The 20419-nt window shown below is 39.5% G+C and overlaps 1 protein-coding gene across 4 annotated transcripts in view; it reads right to left on the bottom strand.

Moving 5' to 3' along the window:
- The window catches only part of LOC132107771 (myelin-associated glycoprotein-like), a 41703-nt gene that overhangs the window by 19016 nt on the left and 2268 nt on the right, over nt 1–20419 (bottom strand). For all 4 annotated transcript variants that reach the window (XM_059513967.1, XM_059513968.1, XM_059513972.1 and 1 more), the window contains exon 3: nt 19869–20228. In XM_059513967.1, coding sequence (XP_059369950.1) covers nt 19869–20228 — 360 coding nt within the window. The remainder of the gene's footprint in view (nt 1–19868; nt 20229–20419) is intronic.

Raw genomic sequence — 20419 nt, 5'->3', positions numbered from 1 at the left:
TGCTGACGCAAGACACACACTCCACCCACATAGTGCAAAACTCAAGGCCACGTTTTACCAACCGTGACACACATACAGTTGATTTTTAAAATACACTATAGGCACAGAACAGAAACTTTTCAAATAGATCATGTTTCAGTAAATGTGAGTTATAGTCCTGTTAACCTTTGACATCCACTAGCTCAAAGAAAAATACCAAAGAAAACATGACAGTAAGATGTGAGGTGGTGTTTTCCCACACAGAACTCTAAGTTATATAGTTCACCCATAAATCTTAAAGTTGATCCAAAACTCCATACATTTCTTTCTTCTGCTGATCATAAATGAACATATTTCTTCAAAATACACACACGTATTTTTAAGAATGTGGGTAACCGAACTGGTTTCTGGTCCTCATTGATTCCATTTTTATTACCATATTGTGGTACTCAGTGGGGAACAGCAACTGTCTGGTTACCCACATTCATAAAAATACACTGGATGCATGTGGGTCACCGTGAGAAAAGACAGCAGAACCCATTCTAATCAGTAATTCTGTGGCACGGAATGGCACGACAAATACCCCACAGTCAACTGTTGTCCCATTCTATTTCTGACATACTCCAAGCGCTCACGCTTATTCTGACATGGAAGAGAGATGGATTGCTAATGTGGTGCGACACAACAATGCTCGGCAATACATGTACAATTTAGTGGGCAGGGCTAAAAAAGCAATATTGAATCAGTAGTTGTTGACAATTTTCTGCAAAGATGGTCTTTTGTCGCACTATGTAGTCATAATGTGATAAATTCCAGAGCGAGACTTTCAGAAGCCTGTTGTCAATAAAAGCTTTTGTCAATGAGCTTTTGTTAACAGAGGTAAATGAATGTTTTATTTGATGGTAACATGCTGGAGGAGGTGCAAATGGCTGTGTCCAGAAACCCTGAATTATAATTAAAAAAAAAAAAAGTTTCCATGTCAAAACTCATATCTATCAATAGCTGTTTACTTGTTTTTATTATTTCCATTATTTTCATTATTGCATTACATTCAAAAGCATGTCCCAAGACAATTCACGTTCTATGCTGTGCTTAAAAAAATAAAAAATAAAAATAAAACATTCTTGAGCACTGGTCTCATGTTTTAAGACATGTAGCCTAAATAGCCCCTGACATTGTTAATGCTACTTTGGAGATTTTATCAGTAGCATAGTTTCACAACTTAAAGGTGCAGTGTGTAAATTTTCAGCGGCATCTAGCGGTGAGGTTGCGAATTGCAAATTAAATTGAATTCAGCCCTCCCATTAGAGAAGCTACAGGGGCCAACACAGGTAAAGATGTCATTATTTGAGACAGCAGAGAGCAATGATATTTCTTTACAAAGGTAAATAAAGGAATTATATTTACTTAATTATTCTATAAACCGATGTTATTGTGAATATTAATTTACTTGATCATCATTGTGTCAGTGTTTTAAGTTGGAAGTCGTGGCCTAATGGTTAGAGAGTCGGACTTGCAATCGAAAGGTTGTGAGTTCGAGTCTCGGGCCGGCAGGAATTGTAGGTGGGGGGAGTGCATGTACAGTGCTCTCTCCACCCTCAATACCACGACTTAGGTGCCCTTGAGCAAGGCATTGAACCCCCAACTGCTCCCTGGGCGCCGCAGCATAAATGGCTGCCCACTGCTCCGGGTGTGTGTTCACAGTGTGTGTGTGTGTTCACTGCTCTGTGTGTGTGCACTTCGGATTGGTTAAATGCAGAGCACGAATTCTGAGTATGGGTCACTATACTTGGCTGAATGTCATGTCACTTTTCACTTCACTTTTTCACTTTTATTCGCAGGAACAACAGTGATGAAACGCTCCAGCCTCTGTTACTAGGTCAAAATTTAATTTTTGGAATTAGCAACTGTGCCGTTGGATGAGAAGCAGAAGAAATCATACTCACAACAGGGTTTTAAGTAGAAAAAACAGACAAATGCATTAGTACCATAGTATTAGTGGAATAATTTATTAAGGTTCAGTCAGTTGAATTCTTCTGCACATCAACGGCCTGTTGTCAATTATTCCTTACTTATAGGTGTCCCTATATTGTATTTGTAACACTAAATGGCTGAATTCTCTGCATTAGAAAACAAGATACCGGTTTGTTTTTAAGTTGTAATTTTTATTTATAAATCCACCAAACCCTTACGAAAGGAAAATATATTTACCAATATATTTCTTACAATATATTGTGATATATTGTAATATATTATTTTCCCTTTTTATTTTCTAATATTTTATATATTTGAATACATTTAATTATATATTGATGATACATATATTATATAATATATTGCAAAATATACAAATGATTGCCACTTTCAATATATTGCAATATATTGGAAAAAATAAATATATATAAGAATATATGCCTAATATATTACATGATATTTTCCAATATACTGCAATATATTTTTGTTTCATAAGGGAAATCATAACTCTTCACAATAAGTGTTGGAAATTATTTAGCCAAAGATGGCTATCATTCATATATAGCAAATTCATATCTGAAATGCTGATTTGGACATGTTTTCAGAAATAGGGTACAATTTATCATTTATCAAAATCCATGGCACCCACTGACAATGAATGAAGGGAGGAACCTTTTTAAAGACAAGCTGGAGCAACTCAGATATTATTTAAATATTTGAATGGAACCGTTTTCTGAATATTTCCTAAACAAACTATTACAAATCAAATCCACCTCATTTTTTTTCAAGAGGTTTTTAAGAGGTCCTGACATTTTACAATAGCTGTCAGTATATTAACTGGTCTGCCAACTTTGTGGATTTTCCTCCTCTACAAAGGCAGGATTGTACATTTCCCAGTTATGCACTGAAATTTGCTCCTGCTTTGACTCCAGTGCTGATGATAGATGGCAGTAACGGATGCGATTGCCTCGTGCAAGATTTAGTTTTGCCATACTGTAGTCTTTCCTGGACAGTACTTTTGAAGGTTTGTCTTTCCATAAGGTGTCTGCAAAAGGAACTTTGTCCTTTGGGTCATCCTCAGTGAGCTTTTCATTTCTCCTAATATTTTTTTTATTCTGGTCCTGAGTCATCAGAGGCCAAGATGTTCCATTGCCCATGATATATTGTGGAATGTGATGCTCTGGAAAAAAGAAAGAAAGAAAAAAACAATAAAAGGATTAAAATTCTTGCACGGTAATTATAAAATATGAACATACATAAACCATACTCATTACATGCGAAAGTAAATAAGCAATTCACTGTCTTTACCTGAGATGATTATGAATCAATGTCTCAGTTGGTTTGCAGTTGTTTTTGGGATTTAAATAGAGCTGAGTACCCCATACTGAACTTCAGCTCTGATTGAGTGATGTGAACAGCTTTGTGTTAGTGGTTTCTGTTATGTGACTGGATTGTGGAAATTAAATAGGATTACAGAGCACAATGGATCCTCTGATCTATCAGTTGGTCAATGATGAAGCATTATATTTAGTATTAAAGTTAAAGCACTAAATAACCTGTAGATTGATAATTACTGTGACACATGAAACAAGAAAAACAACACGACTAATTTGAAAAAATCACCGCTTCAATAATTTACTTTTTGTACTCGAAAACAATTTTACGGACCTAACTTTGGGAAACGATGAGGAAATCACGTGATATTTCTCAGCTCCGTCAAGGATTGCACGCTGAATATGCTGTCATAGCTGGGAATGCAAATGCAGAAAGAGGCTCGGGGAAAATCACTTTGTTACTTTCGTCCCACATTACCTTCGACCCCGTTCTCCCCTAGTGTTATTTTTCAGCCGTAACTCTATCCATTATAGTCACAACAGCACACTTGCATGAATGTAATCTACAGGAATGCACTGGCAGAAAATGTTCATTAAATAATGGATTACATTTGCGGATTGTTTCTTGGCAAACCCTACCGCATGCCCTCAAAACACATGGAATGACGTAGCTGAATCATTAATTTAAAAGATTGTCATTTGCCACAATTTACTGCCATTAAAAGGACACATTATATATGTATTTATTAAATATTTTGTTATCCAAAAATCAAAGTAATACTATATGTCTTTAGAACAACAAAAACTATGAGAGAGAGAGAGAGAGCGAGAGAAAGAGAGAGAGAGAGAGAGAGAGAGAGAGAGAGATAGAGAGAGAGAGAGAGAGAGATAGAGAGAGAGAGAAAGAGAGCGAACAGTTAGTAAGTCCACATCTGGTCATATTTACAACATATTTTACCATGATACTTAGATTTTTTCTATTTTAGGATTTAGAATGATATTTAAACTCAATTGCTCTATACATAATATATAAACACACTTTGTCTTTATACATTAAATGTAAAAAGAGTTGATATTCATACACAGTACTTTTGTTTTCAGTTGCAAGACATTTTTACCTCTGAACATCTTCAGTGAATAATAAGATCTAAATTAGTCAAACATTTGTTTTCCTCTTTGTTCTTTCTCTGTATTTATCATTTCTAGCAGGATGTCACATGTCCTTTTCTTCATGTGTTAGCGTAGACCGCTTCATCTTCCAAGGCTCTGTCAGATGACAGTAGTCTCTTATTACCCTAATCACAAAAGGATATTAGGTTACAGACATCTCGAGGAAAGTAGATTCCATTCAGTAAATACTCACTTTTAATTATAAATGTTAAGTCACATGCAGTGTTGTTTTATAGTCAGTGTTTAGCTTTTCTCTTTAGTGTGCTACAGTATATTAATAGCCATCTAGTGTGCAAAGTTATTGAAGTACATTTGTATTGCTAATAACACAAACAACACTCACACCATAAATCAACACCTCCAAGAACAGTGAGAAAGTCACACTCACCACCGAGTTGTCATAAATATGACTGCCTGGGCAGTTTGTGTAAATGCCTCCATCACTGCCCTCTTCTTCTTTACTGCTTTTCATAAAATTATAAATAAAGTACAAATCATCAGTAAAGGTTTTGTTACATAGTTATGTAACAAACATTATATTGTACACTATACAGTCAAACGTTTGGAACCATTAAGATTTTTAATGTTGTGTTTTATGATATGAGACCTGTCTGCTCACCAAAGCTGTGAAAAACCAATAATATTCAAAAAAATCATTACAACAATTTTTTTTTTTTTTTACTGGCAAGGACTTTTCAGCATCATTACTCCAGTCTTCAGTGTCACATGATCCTTCAAAAATCATTCTAATATGCTGATTTGCTGAAACATTTCTTACTGTTATCGATTCTGAAAACAGTTGTACTGATTATTTTAATAATTATTTCTATTATTTTTATTATTATGTTTTTTCAAGATTTTTTGATGAACAGGAAGTTTCAAAGAATAGCATTTATTTTGAATAGAAATCGTTTGTAACAAAATTACTTTAACACTTTTAAACGTTAACCCTTGCTTTACTATTTTTTTTCAGCATTTTTTTACACTGAATGATGTGATCACAGTTTACCTCAGAAATATAAGCAAAAATGTTTTTCAACATTGACAATAATAAGTAAAAAATTTCTTGAGCAGCAAATCAACAATATTAGAATATATTATATATTCAGTTCTTTTTAAAAGAGACCTTATTTCAAAAACATTTAAAATATTAATGATTCCAAAATCATTACTGGTAACATATACTTTTCTAAATCCAACTTGTGTTGGGTTGTCTTCATTTGAGTCTGTTCATTCTTCACTACAGTTTGTTGCACAGCTCTGTTCCTACTGAAATAAAAGAGGGATTTTAATGGTGTCAGGAAACAAAGGAGGGAAAAGAAAGATGGAATAACAAAACACACTAAATGAGAAAGTGTTGTATAGCTTACAAGATCCTTACCAGTGTCGTCTCACAACACACACAACAATACAGACTAACACAACTGCAAATGCTGATGAAACAACAATGTATATTAAGCCTGTTAAAATAAAACAAACAAACAGAAAACCATAAAGATTGCATTAAAACAAAAATTATATATATGTTTTTAAAAGACCAAATATAAACTCTCACCATTTTGAGGAGCTTCCAAGGTTATGGAAGAGCTTCCCAGACTGTTATTGGCAAAGCACAGGATAGTCTCAGGGAAACCCAACCAACCCTGTAAGGTGAATATGGTAAGAGACTCGTTTTGTTTAATGCTGGTGCTGGAGAAGGCTTTCGAGGAATCTGGACCAAACCACTTGACGTTACTGAGAGGGTTGGAGTCCACAATACAGACACACGCCATCAAAATCTTAGACTGACAAGAAGATTCACTTTTAATCTCAGGAGGATCTAGACAGACAGACAGATAGAGTATTAGCTATCATACATTATAAACAATGATCACTAAAATATACCAGTTTAAACTGTTGAACCAAGGCCTTACACAATATATTAATTTTCTGTGGACCAGAACTGTTTTTCCCCTCTGTGTTAAAGGCTGTACAAGAAATGGCCTCAGTATGTCGAGACACTCTCTCCAGTTTGTAAGTAGGGCTCTTTGCTAACATCGTCCCATTCAAGCTGAACCACTGGTAGCTGTTCGCAGGAGGATTGCTGTCACTGGAGCAGATCAGTTCCACAGAGTCATTCTCCTTCACTGAGGATTTAGTGACCACGCTTACATTATATGGAGGATCTGAATGACAAATTTTTTTTTGATAAATTATTTTTACATTTGTCTGAAGTTCAGGCCACATTCTGATACAGCTGATAAACTTAATTCACACAATGTGTGGCATAATACTGATTACAAACAAGTACGAAGTTAAAAAATGACATACATTTCTATTTATGAAAATAAATGTAATGTTAAAACTTAACCCTTTGAGCAGTATGGTCCCACATATGGGATTTTTATTTCTGCATTTCTTAGTGAACACCAATAAACGCAAGTTAATTGACTTTAGTTTGCTTTAGGCCAAGCAGGATATTGCTTTAGCATGGAAGGTGATACAAGGCCCTCTATCCTTTGGATCAAAAAATGACAGCCTCGCCATGGAAAAGTTGACTTATGGAGTTAAAGGGAAACTTAAAGACTTCTACAATATTTGGACTCCTTTTTTACGATATTGTAACCAAGAGGACTTGACAACGGGGCACGACCGATATATAACACTCATCTCTTTTGTATTGGATATCTCCACTAATGCAATTTCTGTACCAAAATAATAACTCAGAAAAGGTAACAGTTAAATGGTAAAATGGATGGCTTTGATTAGTGGTGTACGGAAAGGTATAGTTGAGATGGATTTTGATGTTCTGTAAGGTTCTCTTATTTATGTATGTTTTTTTTAAATGTATTTTTCTGTGTTTAAAATAAATGCAAATAATTACATTTTGAATATATATTTTTTTTACTATGTTTGTGGTAAACAGTATTAAGCCACAGATTCTGACTCATATCATGTTAACTAAGACTTAACTAATCAGCTGATGTGTTTACTTTTTTCCATGTTAAAATAATTTAATAAATAGTATTCAGTACTTACACAGGACGTTCATTTTCTGTGGACCAGAACTGTTTTTTCCTTCTGTGTTAAAGGCTGTACAGGAAATGGCCAGTATGTCGAGACACTCTCTCCAGTTTGTAAGTAGGGCTCTTTGCTAACATCGTCCCATTCAAGCTGAACCACTGGTAGCTGTTCGCAAGAGGATTGCTGTCACTGGAGCAGATCAGTTCCACAGAGTCATTCTCCTTCACTGAGGATTTAGTGACCACGCTTACATTATATGGAGGATCTGAATGAGACAAAATTTTGATACAATTATGTTTTTTATGTTTTTTTAACATTTGATCAGTTTACCCCTCTATCAAACCTTCAGTTAATTCAATAGATGCTTTTATTCAAACCAACTTAAATGGCCGGGTACTCTGCACTGCCGTTCGGCCCGTAGGCACAAACAACAGTGAGAGACCTATCCCCGACCCTAAGGCGCAGGGAAGCGACCCTCTCGTTCACCGGGGTAAACTCCAACACATGGCAGCTGAGCTGGGGGGCTATAAGCAAACCCACACCAGCCCGCCGCCTCTCACCATGGGCAACTCCAGAGTGGTGAAGAGTCCATCCTCTCTCGAGGAGTGTGGTTCCAGAGTCCAAGCTGTGCGTAGAGGTGAGCCCGACTATCGCTAGTCGGAACCTCTCAACCTCACGCACAATCTCGGGCTCTTTCCCCGCCAGTGAGGTGACGTTCCACGTCCCTAGAGCTAGTTTCCGTGTCCAGGGATCGGGCTGTCGAGGCCCCCGCCTTCGACTGCTGCCCGATTTTCTAAGCACCGGCCCCTTACGGTCCCTCCTGTAGGTGGTGAGCCCACGGGAAGGCGGCCCCACGTCGCTCCTTCGGGCTGAGCCCGGCCGGACCCCGTGGGGGGAGGCCCGGCCACCAGGCGCTCGCATACGAGCCCCAACCCCGGGCCTGGCTCCAGGGTGGGGCCCCGGCTGCGCCATACCGGGCGACGTCACGGTCCTATGATTTGATCTCTTCATAAGGGTTTTGTGAACCGCTCTTAGTCTGACCCGTCGCCTAGGACCTGTTTGCCTTGGGAGACCCTACCAGGGACATATAGCCCCTTTCTTGGAGTCTCTGGTAGGGGTGCTGGAAAGTGCTCCGACTGGGGACTCCGTCGTTTTACTGGGGGACTTCAACGCCCACGTGGGCAACGACAGTGATACCTGGAGGGGCGTGATTGGGAGGAACGGCCCCCCTGATCTGAACCCGAGCGGTGTTCAGTTATTGGACTTCTGTGCTAGTTACAGCTTGTCCATAACGAACACCATGTTCAAGCATAAGGGTGTCCATCAGTACACGTGGCACCAGGACACCCTAGGCCGTAGGTCGATGATCGACTTTGTGGTCGTTTCATCTGACCTCCGGCCGTATGTCTTGGACACTCGGGTGAAGAGAGGGGTGGAGCTGTCAACTGATCACCACCTGGTGGTGAGTTGGATCCGATGGCGGGGGAGGAAGCTGGACAGACTCGGCAGACCCAAACGTACTGTGAGGGTCTGCTGGGAACGTTTGGCCGAGTCTCCTGTCAGAGAGATCTTCAACTCCCACCTCCGGCAGAGCTTCGACCGGATCCCAAGGGAGGCTGGAGATATTGAGTCTGAGTGGACCATGTTCTCCACCTCCATTGTCGAAGCGGCCGCTCGGAGCTGTAGCCGTAAGGTCTCCGGTGCCTGTCGAGGCGGCAATCCCCGAACCCGGTGGTGGACACCGGAAGTAAGGGATGCTGTCAAGCTGAAGAAGGAGTCCTATCGGGCCTGGTTGGCTTGTGGGACTCCTGAGGCAGCTGACAGGTACCGGCAGGCCAAGCGGACTGCAGCCCGGGTGGTTGTGGAGGCAAAAACTCGGGCCTGGGAGGAGTTCGGTGAGGCCATGGAGAAGGACTATCGGTCGGCCTCTAAGAGATTCTGGCAAACCGTCCGGCGCCTCAGGAGAGGGAAGCAGTGCCCTACCAACGCTGTTTACAGTAGAGGTGGGGAGCTGTTGACCTCAACTGGGGATGTCGTTGGACGGTGGAAGGAATACTTCGAGGATCTCCTCAATCCCGCTGTCACGCCTTCCATTGAGGAAGCAGAGGCTGAGGGCTCAGATGTGGACTCGTCCATCACCCAAGCTGAAGTCACCGAGGTAGTCAAGAAACTCCTCGGTGGCAAGGCACCGGGGGTGGATGAGATCCGCCCTGAGTACCTCAAGTCTCTGGATGTTGTGGGGCTGTCTTGGCTGACACGCCTCTGCAGCATCGCGTGGCAGTCGGGGACGGTGCCTCTGGGATGGCAGACCGGGGTGGTGGTCCCTCTTTTTAAGAAGGGGGACCGGAGGGTGTGTTCCAACTACAGGGGGATCACACTTCTCAGCCTCCCTGGGAAAGTCTATGCCAGGGTACTGGAGAGGAGAATCCGGCCGATAGTAGAACCTCGGATTCAGGAGGAACAGTGTGGTTTTCGTCCAGGCCGTGGAACACTGGACCAGCTCTATACCCTCTACAGGGTGCTGGAGGGTTCATGGGAGTTTGCCCAACCAGTCCACATGTGCTTTGTGGATTTGGAGAAGGCATTCGACTGTGTCCCTCGCGGCGGCCTGTGGAGAGTGCTCCGGGAGTATGGGGTCCGGGGCCCTTTGCTAAGGGCTATCCGGTCCCTGTACGACCGGAGCAGGAGCTTGGTTCGTATTGCCAGCAGTAAGTCAGACTTGTTCCCGGTGCGTGTTGGACTCCGGCAGGGCTGCCCTTTGTCGCCGGTTCTGTTCATGATTTTTATGGACAGAATTTCTAGGCGCAGCCAGGGGCCGGAGGGGGTCAGGTTTGGTGACAACACGATTTCGTCTCTGCTCTTTGCGGATGATGTTGTCGTGTTGGCCTCATCAAGCCAGGACCTTCAGCATGCACTGGGACGGTTTGCAGCCGAGTGTGAAGCAGCTGGGATGAGAATCAGCACCTCCAAATCCGAGGCCATGGTCCTCAGTCGGAAAAGGGTGGCTTGCCCTCTTCAGGTTGGTGGAGAGTTCCTGCCTCAAGTGGAGGAGTTTAAGTATCTTGGGGTCTTGTTCACGAGTGAGGGAAGGATGGAACGGGAGATTGACAGACGGATCGGTGCAGCTTCTGCAGTAATGCGGTCGATGTACCGGTCTGTCGTGGTGAAGAAAGAGCTGAGCCACAAGGCGAAGCTCTCGATTTACCGGTCAATCTACGTTCCTACTCTCACCTATGGTCATGAGCTTTGGGTCATGACCGAAAGGACAAGATCCCGGATACAGGCGGCCGAAATGAGCTTTCTCCGCAGGGTGGCTGGGCGATCCCTTAGAGATAGGGTGAGAAGCTCAGTCACCCGGGAGGAGCTCAGAGTAGAGCCGCTGCTCCTCCACATCGAGAGGGGTCAGCTGAGGTGGCTCGGGCATCTGTTTCGGATGCCTCCTGGACGCCTTCCCGGGAAGGTGTTCCGGGCGCGTCCCACTGGGAAGAGACCACAGGGAAGACCTAGGACACGCTGGAGAGACTATGTCTCCCGGCTGGCCTGGGAACGCCTCGGTGTCCCCCCAGAAGAGCTGGAGGAAGTGTCTAGGGAGAGGGAAGTCTGGGTTTCTCTGCTTAGACTGCTGCCCCCGCGACCCGGCCCCGGATAAGCGGAAGAAGATGGATGGATGGAACTTAAATGAGTATTCTACCATGGATTTCAACTGGTGGACTCTGCAAACATTCAGTTTGGCCATGCGGGATCACAAAAAAAGAAAAAAAGAAAAAGATTGAAATAACTACATTATTTTTTATATAATTAATATATTAAGAAAATCTTATTTAAATAGATAAAAATAAAAGAAGAATTAAAATAATATTTATTTTCTTCCCCCTCATAAAAAATACAGTTCTTGAAACATCTGAAATCACCAAAGGAATTGTGGTTAATTAATATACTTTATTTTTCTTCAACTTAAAAAATTTGAAACGAAGCATCTTTTTCATAAATAATAATACATAATTAATAATCATGAAAATATCTTATATAGAACTAGAGTCAAAAAGGTTGTAAATCACAGTCCTAAAATCATTAACAGCTAACAAGTAAAGATTTGAATTAGCATCTAATTATTTATTTGTTTTTAACTCACATAGCAGACTTACATTTAACTTTGAGTGTTTTGTATCCTGTCACCTTCTTCCCTTTAAACTCTGCAGAGCAGCTGAGATGTTTGTTGTGGTCTTCTCTAGAAGGAGTGAAGGTCAGGCTGTAATATGTAAGCTTCCATTGACCATGATTCTGTGGCTGTGATGGACTCGATTGTTTGCCATCATGGCTCCAGGAGACACGAGGCAGGTCTGATGGACAGGAATGAGACACGGCACAGGTAGCATTCACCAGTTTCCCTGATGTCACTTCTTCCTCCACAGAGACGGTAGGATTCTCTGGTGTTTCTGGTGAATACACACAAGTTGTTGACACAATATATTTTTTCCATCATTCATAATGCTTAACACATTCATTCAAATATTGATTTAGATATTAGACAACAAATGAAATTAATAACATCTAATGTTAACCCTCCTTGTGTTCCGGTCATTTTAATTCAGAGAAAATTTTCTTTGTTCCAGTAAAACTCTAGTTTGGGATTAAAACCTATTCACATTGCTCTCACAGGTTATAACAACTTTCAGGTTATAACAAAATGATTGGATTCAGTCAGTTTACCATCTTGCTTTCTCTAATCTATTTTCTATTATCTATTATTTCTTTATCTTTCTTATTTCTTTTTTGAACTGACTGATTGTAGTTCATACGGATTTTTGCATACAGCTTTTGAGTGAAATAAAACTGTATCATTTTTACATAAAAAAAAAACCTGTTGCAAACTAAGTTCCAAAACCTGTTGTAATAGTTGTCGCCCAAAAAATAGGTTCAAGACTTAGCAAAGGATATTTAAACAGGGTAACCTTTCATAATTTTATGTACAGCAAAATTATGGGTTTAATTTCATTTCAGAAACCTCTTGACTCCCACTCTCACATTACAAGTAAAAAATAAAAAAGAAAGAAAAACACAATCAAAATGGACTGTTCACAGGGAACTTGATTGAAAGGAGATCTGACCAATCATAGTGCTGAACCCGCCATGTTGTTTGAAAAACAAATAGGACAGGAAAGAAATATAACTTCGGTAGTGTAGTGACGTCTTTCCGAGGTTGAAATACCTTCTGATGTTCATTCATGATTATTTTATGCTTTAAGTCAGCATTCCCCAATCCCAGTCCTCACGCCAATATGATAGTGAATAGATAATATCGCAGCTATGCCTGAGCACCCACGGGATCAGCCCCAATGTTGGATTGACTGTAATGTTTTGAAATCACATATACCCTACTGTAGTATGGAAAGATGAGGACCCAAGAGCGATTATGCAAAAGGAAACTTCTTTAATTGAGTAGCGCTTCAACAAACAAGTCTTCGGTATAAACAACAAAAGCAGCCGATGAGCCGGTACCCAAAAGGTAAACACAAAGTCTTAACGTGAATCAGCAAACAGAGGGTTCTCGACGATAAACGGGCCGGTGCTCGGGCTGTGTGCGGAGATTGGCGTTAGCTGACCCCCTCTCCTCTTTCGAGATAGTCTCAGGTGGCAGGTAGGGTAACTGTCCAGAGTACTCGTCAGCACCAGCAGGACTGGACAGAGGGCAGAGCAACAGGTTAACTCTGAGTACCGTTAGATCTGACCTGAGACTGGAGCACGGGAGGCAGGGTAGGATCCGACACGACAGGACAGGACAGGACAGGACTGGCACAGGATGATTGAGAAACTTCAGCATCTACAGCAAAGGAAATAATCAAGCAGAGAGCACAAAAAACAGGAATAAAAAACTAGAAATAGCCAGGATGAGTAGGGTAAAGAGAGAACAGGTGTGAATCTATTAGCGAGACAAGAGGAGAGATAATGAGAAACAGCTGAAGAGGTGTGTGAGTGTAGCAAAATAACCAGCGGAGGAGGGGGGAGAAGAGAAGGAAAACCGAATCCATGACACCCTACCTGATTGAAACAAAATCCAGTCTTTCACTCTGTCTGTGTCAATTTGAGTCCTGTTAAAGATTTAAATCCCTGCCGCCAAGATGCTTCTGTCGGTCATGGATTATGGAAAGTGAAACTTTAATACAGTACAGACCAAAAGTTTGGAAACATTACTATTTTTAATGTTTTTGAAAGAAGTTTCTTCTGCTCATCAAGCCTGCATTTATTTGATCAAAAATTCAGAAAAAAATGTAATATTGTGATATATTATTACAATTTAAAATTAAATTACATTTTTTATACTTTAAATTATCATTTATTTCTGTGATGCAAAGCTGAATTTTTAGGATCATTATCACATGATTCTTTAGAAATCATTCTAATATGATGATTCATTATCAAAGTTGGAAACAGTTCTGCTGCTTAATATTTTTTGTTGTATCATGTGATACTTTTTTGGGATACTTTGATGAATAAAAAAAAAAAAAAGAAGAAGCTATGTTTTTAAAATATAAATATTTTGTAATAACAATATACACTTGCTATTTTAAGTTGTAATAATATTTCACAATATTACTGTTTTTTCTGTATTTTTGATCAATTAAATGCAGGCTTGATGAGCAGAAGAAACTTCTTTCAAAAACATTAAAAATAGTAATATAGTAATATAGTCTTAGTGTTCATAATTGACTAACTGGGGCCCAGGTCAGGAAGCAGACAGACTGGCTAAACCGACCGTCTGCTAGCTGCCTCGCGTCACAGAGGTCAGCTAATTCCCAGCACATAGAGACTCTTACCTCACCTAGATATCACACTATAGAGACTGTGTCTGTTCCCCGAACTAGAAAATACAAAAAACGTCCAAACCAAGTTAAGATTAACAATTTAATTGAGGTTCAACAAATAAAAAACAGATAAGGTTTTAATAGTTGGTGATTTTAATATCCATGTTGATAATGAAAAAGATGCATTGGGATCAGCATTTATAGACATTCTGAACTCTATTGGGGTTAGACAACACGTTTCAGGACCTACTCATTGTCGAAATCATACTCTAGATTTAATACTGTCACATGGAATTGATGTTGATAGTGTTGAAATTATGCAGCCAAGTGATGATATCTCAGATCATTATTTAGTTTTGTGCAAACTTCTTATAGCCAAAATTGTAAATTCTACTTCTAGGTTACAAGTATGGTAGAACCATCACTTCTACCACAAAAGACTGCTTTTTAAGTTATCTTCCTGATGTATCCAAATTCCTTAGCATATCCAAAACCTCAGAACAACTTGATGATGTAACAGAAACTATGGACTTTCTCTTTTCTAGCACTTTAAATACACTTCTAAATCCTTTACCCTTAAGGAAGGTTAAGGAAAACAGATTGACACCATGGTATAATGAGCATACTCGCACCCTAAAGAGAGCAGCCCGAAAAATGGAGCGCAGCTGGAGGAAAACAAAACTAGAGGTATTTCGTATTGCTTTGCGGGAAAGTAACCTATCCTACAGAAAAGCATTAAAAACTGCTAGATCCGATTACTTTTCTTCTCTTTTAGAAGAAAACAAACATAACCCCAGGTATTTATTCAATACAGTGGCTAAATTAACGTAAAATAAAGCCTCAACAAGTGTTGACATTTCCCAACACCACAGCAGTAATGACTTTATGAACTACTTTACTTCTAAAATCGATACTATTAGAGATAAAATTGCAACCATTCAGCCGTCAGCTACAGTATCGCATCAGACAGTGCACTATAGACCCCCTTAGGAACAGTTCCACTCATTCTCTACTATAGGAGAGGAAGAATTGTATAAACTTGTTAAATCATCTAAACCAACAACATGTATGTTAGACCCTATACCATCCAAGCTCCTAAAAGAGGTGCTTCCTGAAGTCATAGATCCTCTTCTGACTATTATTAATTCCTCATTGTCATTAGGATATGTTGTGACGACTGGGTGAAGGAGAAGCTGGAAGCAAGTGCGAGTATAAACAAAGTTTTAATGAGAGTAGGTAAACAAACAAACTGGAACACAAACAATGCTGGGAAGGAGATACTGTCCGAGACGGTGGAGGGAAGTGATGAGTCCAGATGGCGGTGGTGAGTTGGCAGCAGGAGAGGTTGGCACAGGAACTGCGGGGAAGAGAGCCGAAGGTAAGTCGTGATGCTTGTGGTGGTTGCGAAGAGTGGACGAGGTTCCGGGGGAAGACACAGACATCCAAAAATGCATAACACAACAGAAAGCAAAGCACGGTTAAAAACATGAAACAACGCTCTCACAAACACAAGACGTGAGACAAGCCATTATATAGAGAGGGTAATGAGTGACAGCTGCTGCTGAAGACAATTAACGAAGACGCCCACAAACTAATCAGTACAGACGCGTAACACACAGACTTCACCCAGAAAGCGCAAAACCCAGAGATCAGGGTTTACCAACCGTGACATATGTCCCCAAAACCTTCAAACTGGCTGTTATTAAGCCTCTCATCAAAAAACCAAAACTTGACCCCAAAGAACTAGTTAATTATAGACCAATCTCGAATCTCCCTTTTCTGTCCATGATACTAGAAAAGGTGCTATCCTCACAATTATATTCCTTCTTAGAGAAAAATGGTATATGTGAGGATTTCCAGTCAGGATTTAGACTGTATCATAGTACTGAGACTGCTCTCCTTAGAGTTACAAATGATCTGCTCTTATCATCTGATCGTGGGTGTATCTCTCTATTAGTTTTATTGGATCTTAGTGCTGCGTTTGACACAATTGACCACAACATATTTTTGCATAGACTTGAACACTTTGTTGGCATTAATGGAAGTGCATTAGCATGGTTTACATCGTACTTATATGACCGCCATCAGTTCGTAGCAGTGAATGAAGAGGTATCATATCGATCACAAGTGCAGTATGGAGTACCTCAAGGCTCAGTACTAGGGCCACTACTCTTCACGCTTTATATGTTACTGTGGCAGGGGGGGGCGTGATTTAGCGAAGTCTGCAGCGGGAGAGAGAATCAGGAGACGAGCGGTAAGTGAGTGGTTTGGGCAGAAATTATCATCACCTGTTTCTTGTTCCAGTAATTGGCGTGGAGAGAGTATAAAACGCCAGGAGAGACGGAAGCAAGTGAGAGAGAGACGGACTGCTGACCCGAACCGGAAACCGAAACCGGAAAGAGTAAACCGAAAGTGTTGTGCCAACGTGTCATAATAGAAGTCACCATTTGGTGTTTGTGAAGTTTCATTTATATTTGTTAAATAAATACGTCAGCAGTCCAGCCAACCCCTTTGTCCTCTTCCTTTCCTCCAACGAACTTGCTACACTGGTGCCGAAACCCGAGAAGGAAGCAGGACCGCCGCCGCCGCCATGCAAAGCCCGTCCTCCACGCCGCTTGCGGACATCATCGCTTCCCTCGCGGTCCTGCACCGCGAGCAACACCAGGCCCTGCTGGACCTGAGAACCGACCAGGAGAGGCGCTTCCAGGCCATCGTCCAGGCTTGAATGGCTTAAAAACGAATAACGGACAAGGAATAATTCTGCCTGAATACTCGGCTGAATGAATGTAAACTTTGAAAAGAGCGCAAATCAAACACCTCATTGTTGTCCCCTCTCTGTGCATCTCTCAGAAATCAGAGCGTTGCAAGAGTAATTTTACCTATAATAATACATCATAAACGTTATAGTATTTGTATATATTTAAAAGGCAAACACACATCTGTTTAGTGAAGTTCACTAACATTAAGACTCGCTTTAAGTGTTCTGCGTAATGAAAATGTGTGCATTGAATTGATTCAATCGTGTTCAGATGATCACTACACTAACGTTTGTCATGACATCGCTCTGCTTGCATGATAAATATTATTTTAGAAATTAATAATTATTTTAGTTTAACACGACATACTTGTTCAGTGATAACTACGAAAAAAAAGAAAAAAAGTCATAACGGTCTTATCAAGTAACTGTATGACGTTGTATCCGAATGCAGATACGAAAAATTGTGTGATTGTTAAATACAGATACTGGCTGTTACATGAAAATGTAAATATGTAATGTCATAATTATAAAGTTTTTAAAATGTACATATGCAATTGTTGCATAAGGCTATACATTAATAAGCGTTTATTGATAAAAAAAAAAACGATTTAATATGTTTTCATTTACAATAGCATGGACCACGAGTAGTCGAGTAACTCAAGCATTTTTTATAAAAAAAATAGAGTAGAAATCAGTAGTCTTGCAACCCCTATACTGTACAACAATAATTAGTATTTCATTATTGTAAAGGGTACGTTTAAGGCTATCTAGGTGTAGATGTAAATAAAACACAATCTAACAGGTAGAAAATAACCACTGGTCATGCACATCCTTTCCCGGAACAATACTGAAAGCTAAGATGGAGAAACAGATGATCATAGCAGTACAAGGATAGACATTTTAAATGAATTTATTAGCAGAGCTACTACAAGGGATGTTTAATGCTGGAAATCCATTTATTCTTTGTTGAAACTTCTGCGTCTTCATGGAGAGCGAGTCATGGTTGCCTAGCAACAGCAGAGGCCACTGGAGCGCAAGCGCAGATTACAGAGTGCTTTGGAAATAAGGAGAAAGCCGCGCGCCTAGCGTTTTCCACACGTTTTCAGTCGCGACATCATGCAAATGTGGTTTTGTTTTGAAGGAGAATTTTTTCTTTTTTTTCTTTTTTTTCTTTGTTGGACTTGGTTGAGACCAACTAGAAGACTTGGCGAGTCCAATGGCCAAGTCCGAGACAAGTCCGAGTGCAAATGCAACGAGTCCGAGACAAGTCCGAGACGACAGAAAAATGTCTCAGTCCAGTCCCAAGACTGACTCGAGTACTACAGCCCTATCTTCTGCACAATCTGACTTTGCTGCAGCCTGGAATTGAACTACTGGTTTCGTCTGGTCAGAGCAGAACTGGCCCCCCAACTGAGCCTGGTTTCTCCCAAGGTTTTTTTCTCCATTCTGTCACCGATGGAGTGTCGGTTCCTTGCCGCTCTCGCCTCTGGCTTGCTTAGTTGGGGTCACTTCATCTACAGCGTTATCGTTGACTTGATTGCAAATAAATGCACAGACACTATTTAACTGAACAGAGATGACATCACTGAATTCAATGATGAACTGCCTTTAACTATCATTTCGCATTATTGACACACTGTTTTCCTAATGAATGTTGTTAAGTTGCTTTGACGCAATGTATTTTGTTTAAAGTGCTATATAAATAAAGGTGACTTGACTTGACGTTTCCAAACATTTGGTCTGTACTGTAGCTATGTCATAGGGGTGGTTGAATTTATTCACGCTCGTTAATATTTATTAAAATTAAGTCACATTCACACTAGATTTTAAACATGCAAAATTGTTAACATAGAAAAAACAATGGAAAAGCAGCTCAAGCAAATAAAAAACCTGTAACAACTATTGTTTATCTGATATTTCATGTTTGCATCCTGGTGACAAGCTGAAAGCTGGTATTAATTGTTTTAACAGAACATTAATAGTCTCATTTGACGTTGAAACATGCTTTTGGTCTGCCCAATATTTAATGCCATGAGACAACGGTTATTATCAGGACAAACTCTTAAGGACTTGTTTTATAAGAAAAAAAAACAACCTTTTACAATTTCATTCAAAAGTAAATTTAAGGAATATTTTATAGGATTGTATGTACAAAATTTTGTTTTATAATAGCGTTATTTAATTTTGAATTGTGTACTTCTGTATATATATATATATATATATATATATATATATAAGCATTTTCCTTGCGTTATTTCTGAACATATACTATGTATGAGACAAGTTTGTACAATACAATATATTGTCTTCACAGATATTTAACATGATTTGTTTAACATTTACATTATGTTGATGATTTCATGTGTGGTGCACTTGGAATAGAATTTTCTTTAATTAGAGGGTTAATCAAGAAAAAGTTTACTTGAATCACGTTGTAGTTATATTTTCAAAAACCATAAAAAAAAAAAAAAAAAAAACATATTCGAATCAGAATCAGTCAAAGCACTGCTAAAAAATAGAGATAATATTTTTTTGCCATATCGCCCAGCTCTAGTTCCATGGATAAATTTTAACATTCATAAAACCTTTTCATAAAAAAAGAAAAGAAAAGAAAAAAGAAAAAGAAAAAAAGTTTTTTGTAGTGGAAAATGGTAGATTAGATTATTTAATTATACTTTAGATTATTGAAATGTTCTTAATGCGAAGAAACTGAACGTTTTTTGGGGAACCTAAAATGGTACTTCTGTGGCATCACTGTAAAACATGTTTTCAAACCTTTATTTTTAAGTGTGAAGGTTAACATTTAAATCCTTTTATTTAAAAAAATAAATAAATAAAATATCTTACCTTTCACAGATATTGATACTTTCTCACCATAGGAGTACTTGCCCAGATCTTTAATCTCAATCCGGAACATGAATGACCCAGCGTCACTGCTGCTCAAAGAGCTGATTTTCAAAGAACAGTTATTTTGGCGCAAATCACCAAAGAGACTACTGCGACCTTTGAACGAGGTGATGATTTTTGAAGTGTCCGTATGGTATACCACTGCTGAATATTCTTTGTACCAAATCCCTGTAAATTCTGTGTATGTTTCTCCATTTGCAGGGTAGCTGAACCTACAGGGAATCAGCACACATGATCCAGACAAACCCACCACTGATTCTGGAATTTTAGCGCTCCATTCCCCAGCATTAGCAGATGACACTGAAAGAAGAATTTTAGAAAAAACATTTTTCCATAGATTTTTTTTTAGTTTTTAGTAATTAGTTACCAATTTATTTTTTAATCGAATGTTACAATTTTTTTACAAATGAAACCATTTTGTAAAGAAATCATTGTATGTGTCTACATCCAAGACACTCATCTTAGTTCAGCTAATAGTTTCTTCCCCATAG

The sequence above is a fragment of the Carassius carassius genome, chromosome 28 (genome assembly GCF_963082965.1).
Source record: "Carassius carassius chromosome 28, fCarCar2.1, whole genome shotgun sequence".
Taxonomy (NCBI): domain Eukaryota; kingdom Metazoa; phylum Chordata; class Actinopteri; order Cypriniformes; family Cyprinidae; genus Carassius; species Carassius carassius.
The sequence above is the reverse complement of the archived record's forward strand: the minus strand, read 5'-3'. Positions and strand labels throughout refer to the sequence as shown.